At 45.0% G+C, this 13,657-nt stretch overlaps 1 protein-coding gene across 3 annotated transcripts in view; it reads right to left on the bottom strand.

Annotated features, from left to right (window-relative positions):
• Positions 1-13,657, bottom strand: part of erbin (erbb2 interacting protein) — a 354,311-nt gene that overhangs the window by 63,328 nt on the left and 277,326 nt on the right. For all 3 annotated transcript variants that reach the window (XM_072515927.1, XM_072515929.1, XM_072515928.1), the window contains exons 14-15: positions 11,567-11,666; positions 4,749-4,870 (exon numbers count right to left, since the gene is read on the bottom strand). In XM_072515927.1, coding sequence (XP_072372028.1) covers positions 4,749-4,870; positions 11,567-11,666 — 222 coding nt within the window. The remainder of the gene's footprint in view (positions 1-4,748; positions 4,871-11,566; positions 11,667-13,657) is intronic.

Raw genomic sequence — 13,657 nt, 5'->3', positions numbered from 1 at the left:
AGGAGGCCGGCAGCAGCCAAGGTACTTCAAGATTTTATGGAGCAGATGGGAGGTGTAGACCCGTGGAGATTTAGCAGACCTAGGAGTAAGGAGTTCTCGTTTTTCTCCTATGTCCATAAAGTCTACTCGCGAATAGACTTTTTTGTGCTGGGTAGGGCATTGATCCCGAAGGTGAGGGGAACGGAGTATACGGCTATAGCCATTTCGGATCACGCTCCACACTGGGTGGACTTGGAGATAGGGGAGGAAACAGGAGGGCGCCCACCCTGGAGAATGGACATGGGACTAATGGCAGATGAGGGGGTGTGTCTAAGGGTGAGGGGGTGCATTGAAAAGTACTTGGAACTCAATGATAATGGGGAGGTCCAGGTGGGAGTGGTCTGGGAGGCGTTGAAGGCGGTGGTTAGAGGGGAGCTGATATCAATAAGGGCACATAAAGGGAAGCAGGAGAGTAAGGAACGGGAGCGGTTGCTGCAAGAACTTTTGAGGGTGGACAGACAATATGCGGAAGCACCGGAGGAGGGACTGTACAGGGAAAGGCAAAGGCTACATGTAGAATTTGACTTGTTGACTACAGGCACTGCAGAGGCACAATGGAGGAAGGCACAGGGTGTACAGTACGAATATGGGGAGAAGGCGAGCAGGTTGCTGGCACACCAATTGAGGAAAAGGGGAGCAGCGAGGGAAATAGGGGGAGTGAGGGATGAGGAAGGAGAGATGGAGCGGGGAGCGGAGAGAGTGAATGGAGTGTTCAAGACATTTTATAAAAAATTATATGAAGCTCAACCCCCGGATGGGAGGGAGAGAATGATGGGCTTCTTGGATCGGCTGGAATTTCCCAAGGTGGAAGAGCAGGAAAGGGTGGGACTGGGAGCACAGATCGAGGTAGAAGAAGTGGTGAAAGGAATTAGGAGCATGCAGGCGGGAAAGGCCCCGGGGCCGGATGGATTCCCAGTCGAATTGTATAGAAAATATGTGGACTTGCTCGCCCCGGTACTGACGAGGACCTTTAATGAGGCAAAGGAAAGGGGACAACTGCCCCCGACTATGTCTGAAGCAACGATATCGCTTCTCTTAAAGAAGGAAAAGGACCCGCTACAATGCGGGTCCTATAGACCTATTTCCCTCCTAAATGTAGATGCCAAGGTCCTGGCCAAGGTAATGGCAATGAGAATAGAGGAATGTGTCCCGGGGATGGTCCACGAGGACCAAACTGGGTTTGTGAAGGGGAGACAGCTGAACACGAATATACGGAGGTTGTTAGGGGTAATGATGATGGCCCCACCAGAGGGAGAAACGGAGATAGTAGTGGCGATGGATGCCGAGAAAGCATTTGATAGAGTGGAGTGGGATTATTTGTGGGAGGTGTTGAGGAGATTTGGTTTTGGAGAGGGGTATGTTAGATGGGTGCAGCTGTTGTATAGGGCCCCAGTGGCGAGCGTGGTCACGAATGGACGGGGATCTGCATATTTTCGGCTCCATAGAGGGACAAGGCAGGGATGCCCTCTGTCCCCATTATTATTTGCACTGGCGATTGAGCCCCTGGCGATAGCGTTGAGGGGTTCCAAGAAGTGGAGGGGAGTACTTAGGGGAGGAGAAGAGCACCGGGTATCTTTGTATGCGGACGATTTGCTACTATACGTGGCGGACCCGGCGGAGGGGATGCCAGAAATAATGCGGATACTTGGGGAGTTTGGGGATTTTTCAGGGTATAAATTGAACATGGGGAAAAGTGAGTTGTTTGTGGTGCATCCAGGGGAGCAGAGTAGAGAAATAGAGGACCTACCGTTGAGGAAGGTAACAAGGGACTTTCGTTACCTGGGGATCCAGATAGCTAAGAATTGGGGCACATTGCATAGGTTAAATTTAACGCGGTTGGTGGAACAGATGGAGGAGGATTTCAAGAGATGGGATATGGTATCCCTGTCAATGGCAGGGAGGGTGCAGGCGGTTAAGATGGTGGTCCTCCCGAGATTCCTCTTTGTGTTTCAGTGCCTCCCGGTGGTGATCACGAAGGCTTTTTTCAAAAGGATTGAAAAGAGCATCATGGGTTTTGTGTGGGCCGGGAAGACCCCGAGAGTGAGGAAGGGATTCTTACAGCGTAGCAGGGATAGGGGGGGGCTGGCACTACCGAGCCTAAGTGAGTATTATTGGGCCGCTAATATTTCAATGGTGAGTAAGTGGATGGGAGAGGAGGAGGGAGCGGCGTGGAAGAGATTAGAGAGGGCGTCCTGTAGGGGGACTAGCCTACAGGCTATGGTGACAGCCCCATTGCCGTTCTCACCGAGGAACTACACCACAAGCCCGGTGGTGGTGGCTACACTGAAGATTTGGGGACAGTGGAGACGGCATAGGGGAAAGACTGGAGCCTTGGGGGGATCCCCGATAAGAAACAACCATAGGTTTGCCCCGGGGGGAATGGATGGGGGATATGGAATGTGGCAAAGAGCAGGAATAACGCAACTGAAAGATCCGTTTGTGGATGGGAAGTTCGCGAGTCTGGTAGCGCTGACCGAGAAATATGGGTTGCCCCAAGGGAATGCATTCAGGTATATGCAACTGAGGGCTTTTGCGAGGCAACAGGTGAGGGAATTCCCGCAGCTCCCGACACAAGAGGTGCAGGACAGAGTGATCTCAAAGACATGGGTGGGGGATGGTAAGGTGTCAGATATATATAGGGAAATGAGGGACGAAGGGGAGACTATGGTAGATGAACTAAAAGGGAAATGGGAAGAAGAGCTGGGGGAGGAGATCGAGGAGGGGCTGTGGGCAGATGCCCTAAGCAGGGTAAACTCGTCGTCCTCGTGTGCCAGGCTAAGCCTGATTCAGTTTAAGGTATTACACAGGGCACATATGACTGGAGCACGGCTCAGTAAATTTTTTGGGGTGGAGGATAGGTGTGCGAGGTGCTCGAGAAGCCCAGCGAATCATACCCATATGTTTTGGTCATGTCCGGCACTACAGGGGTTTTGGATGGGGGTGACAAAGGTGCTTTCAAAAGTAGTAGGAGTCCGGGTCGAACCAAGCTGGGGGTTGGCTATATTTGGGGTTGCACAAGAGCCGGGAGTGCAGGAGGCGAGAGAGGCCGATGTTTTGGCCTTTGCGTCCCTCGTAGCCCAGCGCAGGATATTGCTAATGTGGAAAGAAGCCAAGCCCCCGGGGGTGGAGACCTGGATAAATGACATGGCGGGGTTTATAAAGCTAGAGCGGATAAAGTTCGTCCTAAGGGGGTCGGCTCAAGGGTTCACCAGGCGGTGGCAACCGTTCGTCGAATACCTCGCAGAAAGATAGACGGGATGGGAAAAATAAGTCAGCAGCAGCAGCCCAGGATCGGGGGGGACTCTCAGGGTTGTTAATATATACTGTATAGTATGTATAGGTCGTTGCTACAGATAATTATATATTGGACTGTTAAATTATATTTTTGGAGAGTGTTACTTGTGACAAGGCAGTTGCCAATTAGGGCTAGTTTTCATTTTTGTTATTTATTATTTATTCATTTTTTGTTTATAAAATAGGTCATTGTTATTTGTGTTGTTATAATATTGTGTAAAGGATGCACAATGTACTGTGTTGGTTGACCAAAAATTTTCAATAAAATATTTAATAAAAAAAAAAAATGCAAGCTCCATAAAATCATACAAATTACAGGCTGCGCCTCTAGTATTACTTGAACTGAATGAGGATTCACTCCCCCCACAAACATACACATTGATCATTTTAAAAATAAATTTCACAAGAGTAACTGTATGACTTTTCCGTACTTCAAGTATTGGTTAAGAAAAGACCGGTTACATCAACAACAAGCAAAATAATGCTTTGACATTCAAGGAATTAATAAAGGGTAAATATAATTTGAGTGATTATGGTATGCTATTCTATCCTGGTGCCCCACTCCTCCACCACCACCCTGCCAACGACAAAGGGTAGCCTGAAAACAACGTCCCTTGCAATGTTCGTTTTTCTCTACAGGAAGGCACTTAGCTATGTCTTCCACTCCATTGTGTCATGCCCCAGGGCTCCAGTATGCATACTACTGCTCAACATTTTGTTTTCTCATTGAAATAATATTGATGGCAAACCTCACTTTTTAAAGTGCTTCACACAATAGATGGCAATACCAGATTTTACAAAAAAGCTTATCCAATTTTAGATGAGCAAAATAATAATTTCCTTTCATCATTAAACTTTGATGCATTAACATGATTGTCTGAGGGTTTCTGACTGGGGGTAATTAATTCAAATGTGTGCTAACCCGCACATTATTGACTTTGCAGTCACTATCCACAACTCCGTTCAGCAATATGTTTGCAGAACACCTGGGACACGGCATCGCAAAGTTCTTTACATAAGGAGCAGTTTGCCATGCAGTGGCTTTTGTAACCAAATTCAGCAATAATTCTCCACCACCGAAATGCAATGAGCTGCAATGAGAGCAATGATCATTCTGTTTTCACTGATTGCTTATGGGAAATTCCCTGTACTTTAAATAGTGGCATGAACTATTTAACATCTTCCATTTGACATCCATTTGAACACATAGTTCAGGCAGAGGTGACCTTGTTTTAATGTTTCACCCACCACAATGCAGTGCTCTCTCTGTATTGCACAAGAGTGTGGGTCACACGGTCAAGCCCTGGCCTTGGACTTGAGTCTTCTGGTCAAAATGAAGCAGCTAACATTTGAACACCCAAAGCTATACCTGATGACTTTAAAGTGCTATCAATTTGACTATTCATTGAACTCACCCTTGGTGGTGCCTCTCTTTCATCCTTGTCCTCATCACATTCAAAAGCCACTTGAGCACGCTGCTTCCTTTGTTCCTCCCACAGTGAAGGATTGAAACTTTCATTATCCGAGATAAACAACACTAACGAAGCAACAGAATAGTTTCCCATTAGATTTTTAAAAAAAATAACTGTAGATTTTTTTTGGAAAATGCAATTATTAGTTTAAACAAAGAGTACACCTTAGCAAGCAATTAGGAAGAGTAAACCATGTGGTTCATCGAGCCTGCTCTGCCATTCGATATCATGGATGGTCTTGGGCTTCAACACAAATTTCCCTGCCCCCCATATCCCTGATTCCCAGAGATGCAAAAAATCTGTCCTCTGGGGTAGCGAATTCCAAAGTTTTATAACCTTTGCATGAAGTAATTTTTCCTCATCTCAGTCCGAAATGATCGGCCTCTTTCCTTCGAGACTGTGCTCCCATGTTTTAGATTCCCCAGCCAGCAGACAATCTCTCAGTGTCAACTCTATCAACCCTCTTCAGAATTCTGTAGGTTTGAATGAGATCGCCTTGCATTCTTCCAAATTCCAGAGAATACAAGCCCAATTTACTTACCCTCTCATCATTGAGCTCTCATTCAAGGGACCAAACTAGTGAGCCTTTATTGTACTGCCTCCAATGCAAGTATATCCTTTATTAAATGTAGAGACCAAAACTGCACGCAGTACTCCAAATGCACTCTCACCAGCACCCTGTGCAATCGCAGTAAGACTTTAGTTGTGTACTTCAATTCTCTTGCAATAAAGGTTACCTGCTATTTGCCTTCCTAATTGCTTGCTGCACCTGCATATTAACTTTGTGCTCCTCGTACAAGCACACCCAAGTTTATACGAACACCAACAAGTTTCACAGCTTTTAAAAAATACTCTGCTTTTCATGGCAGCACGGTGGGGCAGTGGTTAGCATTGCTGCCTCACGGCACCGCGGTCCCAGGCTCGATCCCGGCTCTGGGTCACTGTCTGTGTGGAGTTTGCACATTCTCCCAGTGTTTGTGTGGGTTTCGCCCCCACAACCCAAAGATGTGCAGGATAGGTGGAATGGCCACGCTAAATTGCCCCTTAATTGGAAAAAATGAATTGGGCTTTTCTATTCTTGTGACCAAAGTTAGTAACTTCCCCATTCCTTCCATTATGCTCCATCTGCCATCTTGTTGCCTTCTCACTTAACCCGTCTACATCTCTTTGCAGCCTGTGCCGTCTCTACAGCTAACCTTCTGATTTAGCTTGATATCATCAGCAAACTTTGATGCATTACTCTTTGTCTCTTCATCTAAATGATTAATATAGATTGTAAATAGCATTGAGCTAAACTGTTACAATACTTTAAACTAGGAAACAGAGTTAAATTGTTGTTGCTCGTTTTTTGTTCTTCAGTTGACAGTTCAAATCTACAAACTGAATTATATACCAAAGCTAAGTCCCTGTCAAAGAGTAGTTGATTTAAGTACAATCAAATTAGCACTAATTGGTTGTCACCCAAACACTGTTGTCGGAGCTGTTGTGACAATGCAACATTTCTTTTCTCGAAGAATGCAAAGATGACTTTCATGGAGAAACTTATTTCCGCTTTAAGTGCCTTTGGGACTTTAAAATGCTTTTCAAAAGTGAAAGCATTAGTCAAGCAGTCCTGGTGTTTGAGGGAGGCCTGAAAAGGCTGCCTCCGCAACGTAACTGTAACCCCACATTATATTTTAAAAACGACATTACCCTTCAGCTCTGGCACCAGAGTTTCTTCACTGACTGCAAGCTTCATATGAAATGAGTTTGAGCAGTGTCAATAGGTGTGCAAAACAAAAGCGCTATTTTGTTATTTTATGTATTCTTTGTGGTCAGAGGTGAGGGATGTTAGTGTTGATCTAAGAAATCTTTCCCATTCCATGCACTTCATTTATTTTTTTTAAGCATCATGCCTTGTATAGCAACAGCAAAGTCTGAGGAAGAAGCTTATGGTGTACCTTAATAGACCAACATGTCCCCAGGGTCTAATTGAATACAAGTTGAGTTAACTCACAAGCCACAAAGATGGCTGGTGTGGATAATGGAAATGTCACATTGGTGTGCAGTTCTCTTTCAAGAATAATTGGAAAATAAAAGACTTATTCTGTATCTAATCAGGTTAGGATTTTAGTCAAGAATAATAATAATGCATTATTTGAACTTCTGTGATAATATGGTCTTGCAAATCAGGGAGTTCAAGTCATATATGGCACAGGAGGTGGCATTTGAGAGTTCCCCAAGGAGTAATCCAATCTGTCCAATATTCCCGCTCTATCCATGTAGCTCTGCGAGTTGATTTCCTTCAAGTGCCCCCCAATTTCCTTTTGAAATCAATACCCTCATGGGTGGTGGATCCCAGGGCAGTCCAGTCCCACTCACTTCATAAATTTCTTGCTCACATACCCCCTGCATTTCTTGCCCAAAATCTTAAATGTATGTCCCTTAGTGCCAGCAGCTAATGGGAAGATATTTTCCTTGCCAAACTGATCAAAGCCTGTTATAATCTTGAGCACCTCTATCAAATCTCCCTTCAACCACTTTTATTCCAACCTATCCAAACTAACCTTGCAACTAAAATCCCCCGCAATCCCTGGAACCCTTCTGCAGAGGAGATTTACAAGAATGTTGCCAAGGTTTGACAATTGCAGAGATAGGGCAGGTTGGGGTTGTTTTCCTCAGAACATAGGAGGCTAAGGGGTGACCTAATTGAGATGTACAAAATTGAAGGACCAACGTAGGCTGGACAGGAAAAACGGGTTCCCCCTACCGGAGGGTTCAATTACCAGGGGGCATAGATTTAAGATAATTGGTAGAGGAATTAGAAGGGACACAGGGGGAAAACTTCTTCATCCAGGTGGTGGTGGGTGTCTGGAATTCACTGCCTAAGATGGTGGTTGAGGCTGAAATGCTCAACTCATTAAAAGGACCTGCATCTGAAGCACTGAAACCTGCGAGGCTACGGATCAGGTGCTGGAATATGGGATTAAAATGAGCGGCTAGTTTATTTTTTCTCTTTTTTGATCAGTGTAGATATGATGGGCTGAATGGCCCCCTTTCTGCACTGCAGCTTTTCTATGATTCTAGTGTTCTTTTGCTGCTTCATCAATGACCTTCCCATCAACGTAATGCCAAAAGTGTGGTGTACACTGATAGTTGCACAAGGTTCAGCACAATTCAGCACTGACGTCTCAGATACTGAAGCAACCCTTGTCCATATGTAGCAAGACCTGGACAACATTTAGGTTAAGGCTCATAAGCGATAAGTAACATTCACACCACACAAGTGGCAGGCATTGGGTGTCTCCAAGAGAGAATCTCCCCTTGACAGTCAATGGCATTACCATTGCTGAATCTTCCACTGTCAACATTCTGGAGGTTACTACTGACCAGAAGTGGAATTGGACCAGCCATAAATACAGTGGCTTCAAGATGAGATTAAAAACTGCCTATTCTGCAGCGTGCAACTCACCTGCTGACTCCTCAAAGTTTGTCCACCTTCTACAGGGCACAAATCAGGAGTGTGATTAAATATTCTGCAGTTGCCTGGACGAGGGCAGTGCCAAGAATCTCAATGCCATTCAGCACAGAGAAGCCCACTGGATTGGCACCCCATCCACTACCTTCAACATTCAATTCTCCATCACGGATGCACAAGGCAAGACAGAGTGCACCATCTAAGATGCAATGCAGCTATCGAAAAGTCATTGGCAAATAGGGTTAAGGAAAATCCCAAGGCCTTTTACACGTACATAAAAAGCAAGAGGGTAGCCAGGGAAAGGGTTGGCCCACTGAAGGATAGGCAAGGGAATCTATGTGTGGAGCCAGAGGAAATGGGCGAGGTACTAAATGAATACTTTGCATCAGAATTCACCAAAGAGAAGGAATTGGTAGATGTTGAGCCTGGAGAAGGGTGTGTAGATAGCCTGGGTCACATTGAGATCCAAAAAGACGAGGTGTTGGGTGTCTTAAAAAATATTAAGGTAGATAAGTCCCCAGGGCCTGATGGGATCTACTCCAGAATACTGAAGGAGGCTGGAGAGGAAATTGCTGAGGCCTTGACAGAAATCTTTGGATCCTCACTGTCTTCAGGGGATGTCCCGGAGGACTGGAGAATAGCCAATGTTGTTCCTCTGTTTAAGAAGGGTAGCAAGGATAATCCAGGGAACTACAGGCCGGTGAGCCTTACTTCAGTGGTAGGGAAATTACTGGAGAGAATTCTTCGAGACAGGATCTACGCCCATTTGGAAGCAAATGGATGTATTAGTGAGAGGCAGCATGGTTTTGTAAAGGGGAGGTCGTGTCTCACTAACTTGCTAAGAGTTTTTCGAGGAGGTCACTAAGATGATGGATGCAGGTAGGGCAGTGGATGTTGTCTGTATGGACTTCAGCAAGGCCTTTGACAAGGTCCCTCATGGTAGACTAGTACAAAAGGTGAAGTCACACGAGATCAGGGGGGAGCTGGCAAGGTGGATACAGAACTGGCTAGGTCATAGAAGGCAGAGAGTAGCAATGGAAGGATGCTTTTCTAATTGGAGGGCTGTGACCAGTGGTGTTCCACAGGGATCAGTGCTGGGACCTTTGCTCTTTGTAGTATATATATATATATATATATATAAATGATTTGGAGGAAAATGTAACTGGTCTGATTAGTAAGTTTGCAGACGACACAAAGGTTTGTGGAATTGCGGATAGCGATGAGGACTGTCAGAGGATACAGCAGGATTTAGATTGTTTGGAGACTTGGGCGGAGAGATGGCAGATGGAGTTTAATCCGGACAAATGTGAGGTAATGCATTTTGGAAGGTCTAATGCAGGTAGGGAATATACAGTGAATGGTAGAACCCTCAAGAGTATTGAAAGTCAAAGAGATCTAGGAGTACAGGTCCATAGGTCACTGAAAGGGGCAACACAGGTGGAGAAGGTAGTCAAGAAGGCATACGGCATGCTTGCCTTCATTGGCCGGGGCATTGAGTATAAGAATTGGCAAGTCATGTTGCAGCTGTATAGAACCTTAGTTAGGCCACACTTGGAGTATAGTGTTCAATTCTGGTCGCCACATTACCAGAAGGATGTGGAGGCTTTAGAGAGGGTGCAGGAGATTTACCAGAATGTTCCCTGGTATGGAGGGCATTAGCTACGAGGAGCGGTTGAATAAACTCGGTTTGTTCTCACTGGAACGAAGGAGGTTGAGGGGAGACCTGATAGAGGTCTGCAAAATTATGAGGGGCATAGACAGAGTGGATAGTCAGAGGCTTTCCCCCAGGGTAGAGGGGTCAATTACTAGGGGGCATAGGTTTAAGGTGAGAGGGGCAAGGTTTAGAGTAGATGTACGAGGCAAGTTTTTTACGCAGAGGGTAGTGGGTGCCTGGAACTCGCTACCGGAGGAGGTGGTGGAAGCAGGGACGATAGTGACATTTAAGGAGCATCTTGACAAATACATGAATAGGATGGGAATAGAGGGATACGGACCCAGGAAGTGTAGAAGATTGTAGTTTAGTCGGGCAGTATGGTCGGCACGGGCTCGAAGGGCCTGTTCCTGTGCTGTACATTTCTTTGTACTCAACAAGGCTCTTTGACAGCACCCTCTAAACATACGGCCTCTACCATCTAGAAGGACAAGGGCCTATGGGAAGAACCGCATCTGCAACTTCCCCTCCAAACCACAGACCATCCTGACTGGAAACTATATTGATGTTCTTTCACTGTCACAGAGTCAAAATCCTGGAACTCCCTTCCTTAAGAGCACTGTGCGTGTACCTACTAACCAGATGGTCTGCAGCGGATAAAGCACCTTCTTGAGGGTAATTGGGGGATGGGCAAATGCTGGTCTAGCCAGCAATGTTCACAACCTGTGAAATTGAGGAAAAACTTTACAGATGCTCATTCCACCTTCACAAGAGTAACTAAGGACGCGCAATTAAGGTGGGCTCTGCCACTGTTGCCCACATTGTATGAATAAATAATATAAAAGGGCCAGAGTGACTGGGTTGGTTCTTCTTGGAGCAGAGATGGTTAGAGGCAATTGGACAGCAATGCTTAAAATTATGAATCGTTTTGTGCAACTAGATAAGTAAGGAGCAGCCGTTTCCAGTAACCGAAGGGTCAGCGAGTGGAGGCATACAGTAGTTTGAAGGTGATTGACACATGAACCAGAGGTGACACAGCATCATAGAATCCTTACAGTGCAGGAGGCCATTTGGCCCATGAAGTCTGCACTGACCCTTCAAATGAACACTCTACCCACGCCCACTCCCCCCGTCTAAGTCCGAAACCCCATAAACTAACCTGCACATACCTAGACACCAAGGAGCGATTTACCATGGCCAATCCACCTAACCTGCGGATCTTTGGATTGTGGAAGGGAGCCGGAGCATCGGAGGAAACCCACGCAGACACGGGAGAACGTACAAACTCCACACAGACAGTGACCCAAGGCCGGAGTTGAACCCGGGTCCCTGGCGCTGTGAGGCAGCAATGCCGTGTGGAATCTTCTTTTCAAATGCAGCAAGTTATAACCATCTTTGAACAGATGGTAAAAGCTGATTCAGTGCTAAACTTCAAAATGTAATTAAATAAAATAGTTGCAGGGACATTTTTTTTTAAAAAGATGTGGCGAGCCGGTGAAAGGGGTCAAGTGAATAGTGTCCACCGGGAAATGTACTGGATGGTGTCAGAGAAAGGGTGAGAGTGGGGTTTAAAATTTGTTTTAGTAGCAGCGAGTGAAACAGGACTTGAACAGTGTTTGTAGCCATGTCCATTTTTTGTTTACTGAAACTTACCATCTTCGGTCCTAGGTTGCTGAGGGAACATGTAGTTTGTAAGCACTTGCTTCTGGGTATCTGGATCCACCTCTTTCTGAAGAGGAATAAGTGGTTTGGACTGCAAAAGTAAAGCTAAATGTTAGGTTTTTTTTCTCCCCATGCTCCCTCTCTTGAAATCAATGGTACAATTCAACATTCCATTGGCAACAGCCCTCAGGTACTTCACACAACTCGCCATAGAGAGTGGAGAGAGCTGGCTACTTGCTTTCAGGTGGCCATTGTAGTCGAGTTCTCATATGTTCTCACCTGACAGCCAAGTGCTCACTTCCAGAAGTACTTATTGGATCGCAATCAGTAAAAGCAACCTTGGTCAATTTCTGCTTTCTAGCTCACAGGCTCTTGGGTTACGTTTAATTAATGATCAAAAGCATATTTCCATTCAGAGACAGTGAAATAGATACTTCAGCCAAAGAGAATACTAAAGTAGTTACAAATAAGAAATGTAATAAATAAAACAGCGTGAGAAAGACAGCATCAGGGCAGTTTAAGGATTAATGCATAAGGTACAACAAGTGGAATTAGAGGCTCAAATGCATGCATGATATGGTGGCCATTGCGGAGAAATGTTTGAAACCTGATCATGGACAAGACTTCAACACTGTGTTCCAGGTTAAGATTTTTGGAAAGGGTAGGAAACTGGAAGGAGGTGGTGCAGTATTATTGATCAGTTACACCGCTATAATATTAGTAAGCAAGGACATAGGTAAAGAAAAACAAATTGGTAGTTAGAATCGAGGAATGAGAGAGGATGTCAACCTGCAATGGGGGATGTCACCTGATAATGGCAATGAAGTGGCAGAGAGTATTAATAGTGGCTTGCAGCAAAAGTAGAGTTGTTTGAATTGGAGACTTTAATTTTCATACAGATTGGGAAGAGCAGAATAGCTCAGGTCAGAAGGGCAATTTAACTAAAATCAAGGTAGATTCTTTTCGAGCAACAAAGAAGATAGAACTGAAAATACTTTCTGTCATACAAGATTCAGTAACGTGTAATGAGGCAGTAAGAGAACATTTATCAAACCCTAATCATCATATGATCAAATTCAGTGTTGGAACTGAAAGGGAAAAATCTAACAGTTACTAAGATTCGAGACTTTGGTACAATTAATTCTAACCAGATGAGGCAGAGACTGACAACAGCAAAATAGTCAAAGTTCTCACTGGATAAACTATAGATAAGAACATAAGAACTAGGAGCAGGAGTAGGCCATCTGGCCCCTCGAGTCTGCTCCACCATTCAATGAGATCATGGCTGATCTTTTGTGGACTCGGCTCAACTTTCCAACCCGAACACCATAACCCTTAATCCCTTTATTCTTCAAAAAACTATCTATCTTTATCTTAAAAACATTTAATGAAGGAGCCTCTACTGCTTCACTGGGCAAGGAATTCCATACATTCACAACCCTTTGGGTGACGAAGTTCCTCCTAAACTCAGTCCTAAATCTATTTCCCCTTATTTTGAGGCTATGCCCCCTAGTTCTGCTTTCACCCGCCAGTGGAAACAACCTACCCACATCTATCCCATCTATTCCCTTCATAATTTCATATGTTTCTATAAGATCCCCCCTCATCCTTCTAAATTCCAACGAGTACAGTCCCAGTCTACTCAACCTCTCCTCGTAATCCAACCCCTTCAGCTCTGGAATTAACCTAGTGAATCTCCTCTGCACACCCTCCAGTGCCAGTACGTCCTTTCTCAAGTAAGGAGACTAAATCTGAACACAATACTCCAGCTGTGGCCTCACTAACACCTTATACAATTGCAGCATAACCTCCCGAGTCTTAAACTCCATCCCTCTAGCAATGAAGGACAAAATTCCATTTGCCTTCTTAATCACGTGTTGCACCTGTAAACCAACTTTTCGCGACTCATGCACTAGCACACCCAGGTCTCTCTGCACAGCAGCATGTTTTAATATTTTATCATTTAAATAATAATCCCTTTTGCTGTTATTCCTACCAAAATGGAGAACCTCACATTTGTCAACATTGTATTGACCCTAGCCCATTTACTTAATCTATCCAAATCCCTCTGCAGACTTCCAG

Source organism: Scyliorhinus torazame, chromosome 9 (genome assembly GCF_047496885.1).
Source record: "Scyliorhinus torazame isolate Kashiwa2021f chromosome 9, sScyTor2.1, whole genome shotgun sequence".
Lineage (NCBI taxonomy): Eukaryota > Metazoa > Chordata > Chondrichthyes > Carcharhiniformes > Scyliorhinidae > Scyliorhinus > Scyliorhinus torazame.
Note: the sequence above shows the minus strand (reverse complement) of the source record. Positions and strands in the feature narration are given on the sequence as shown.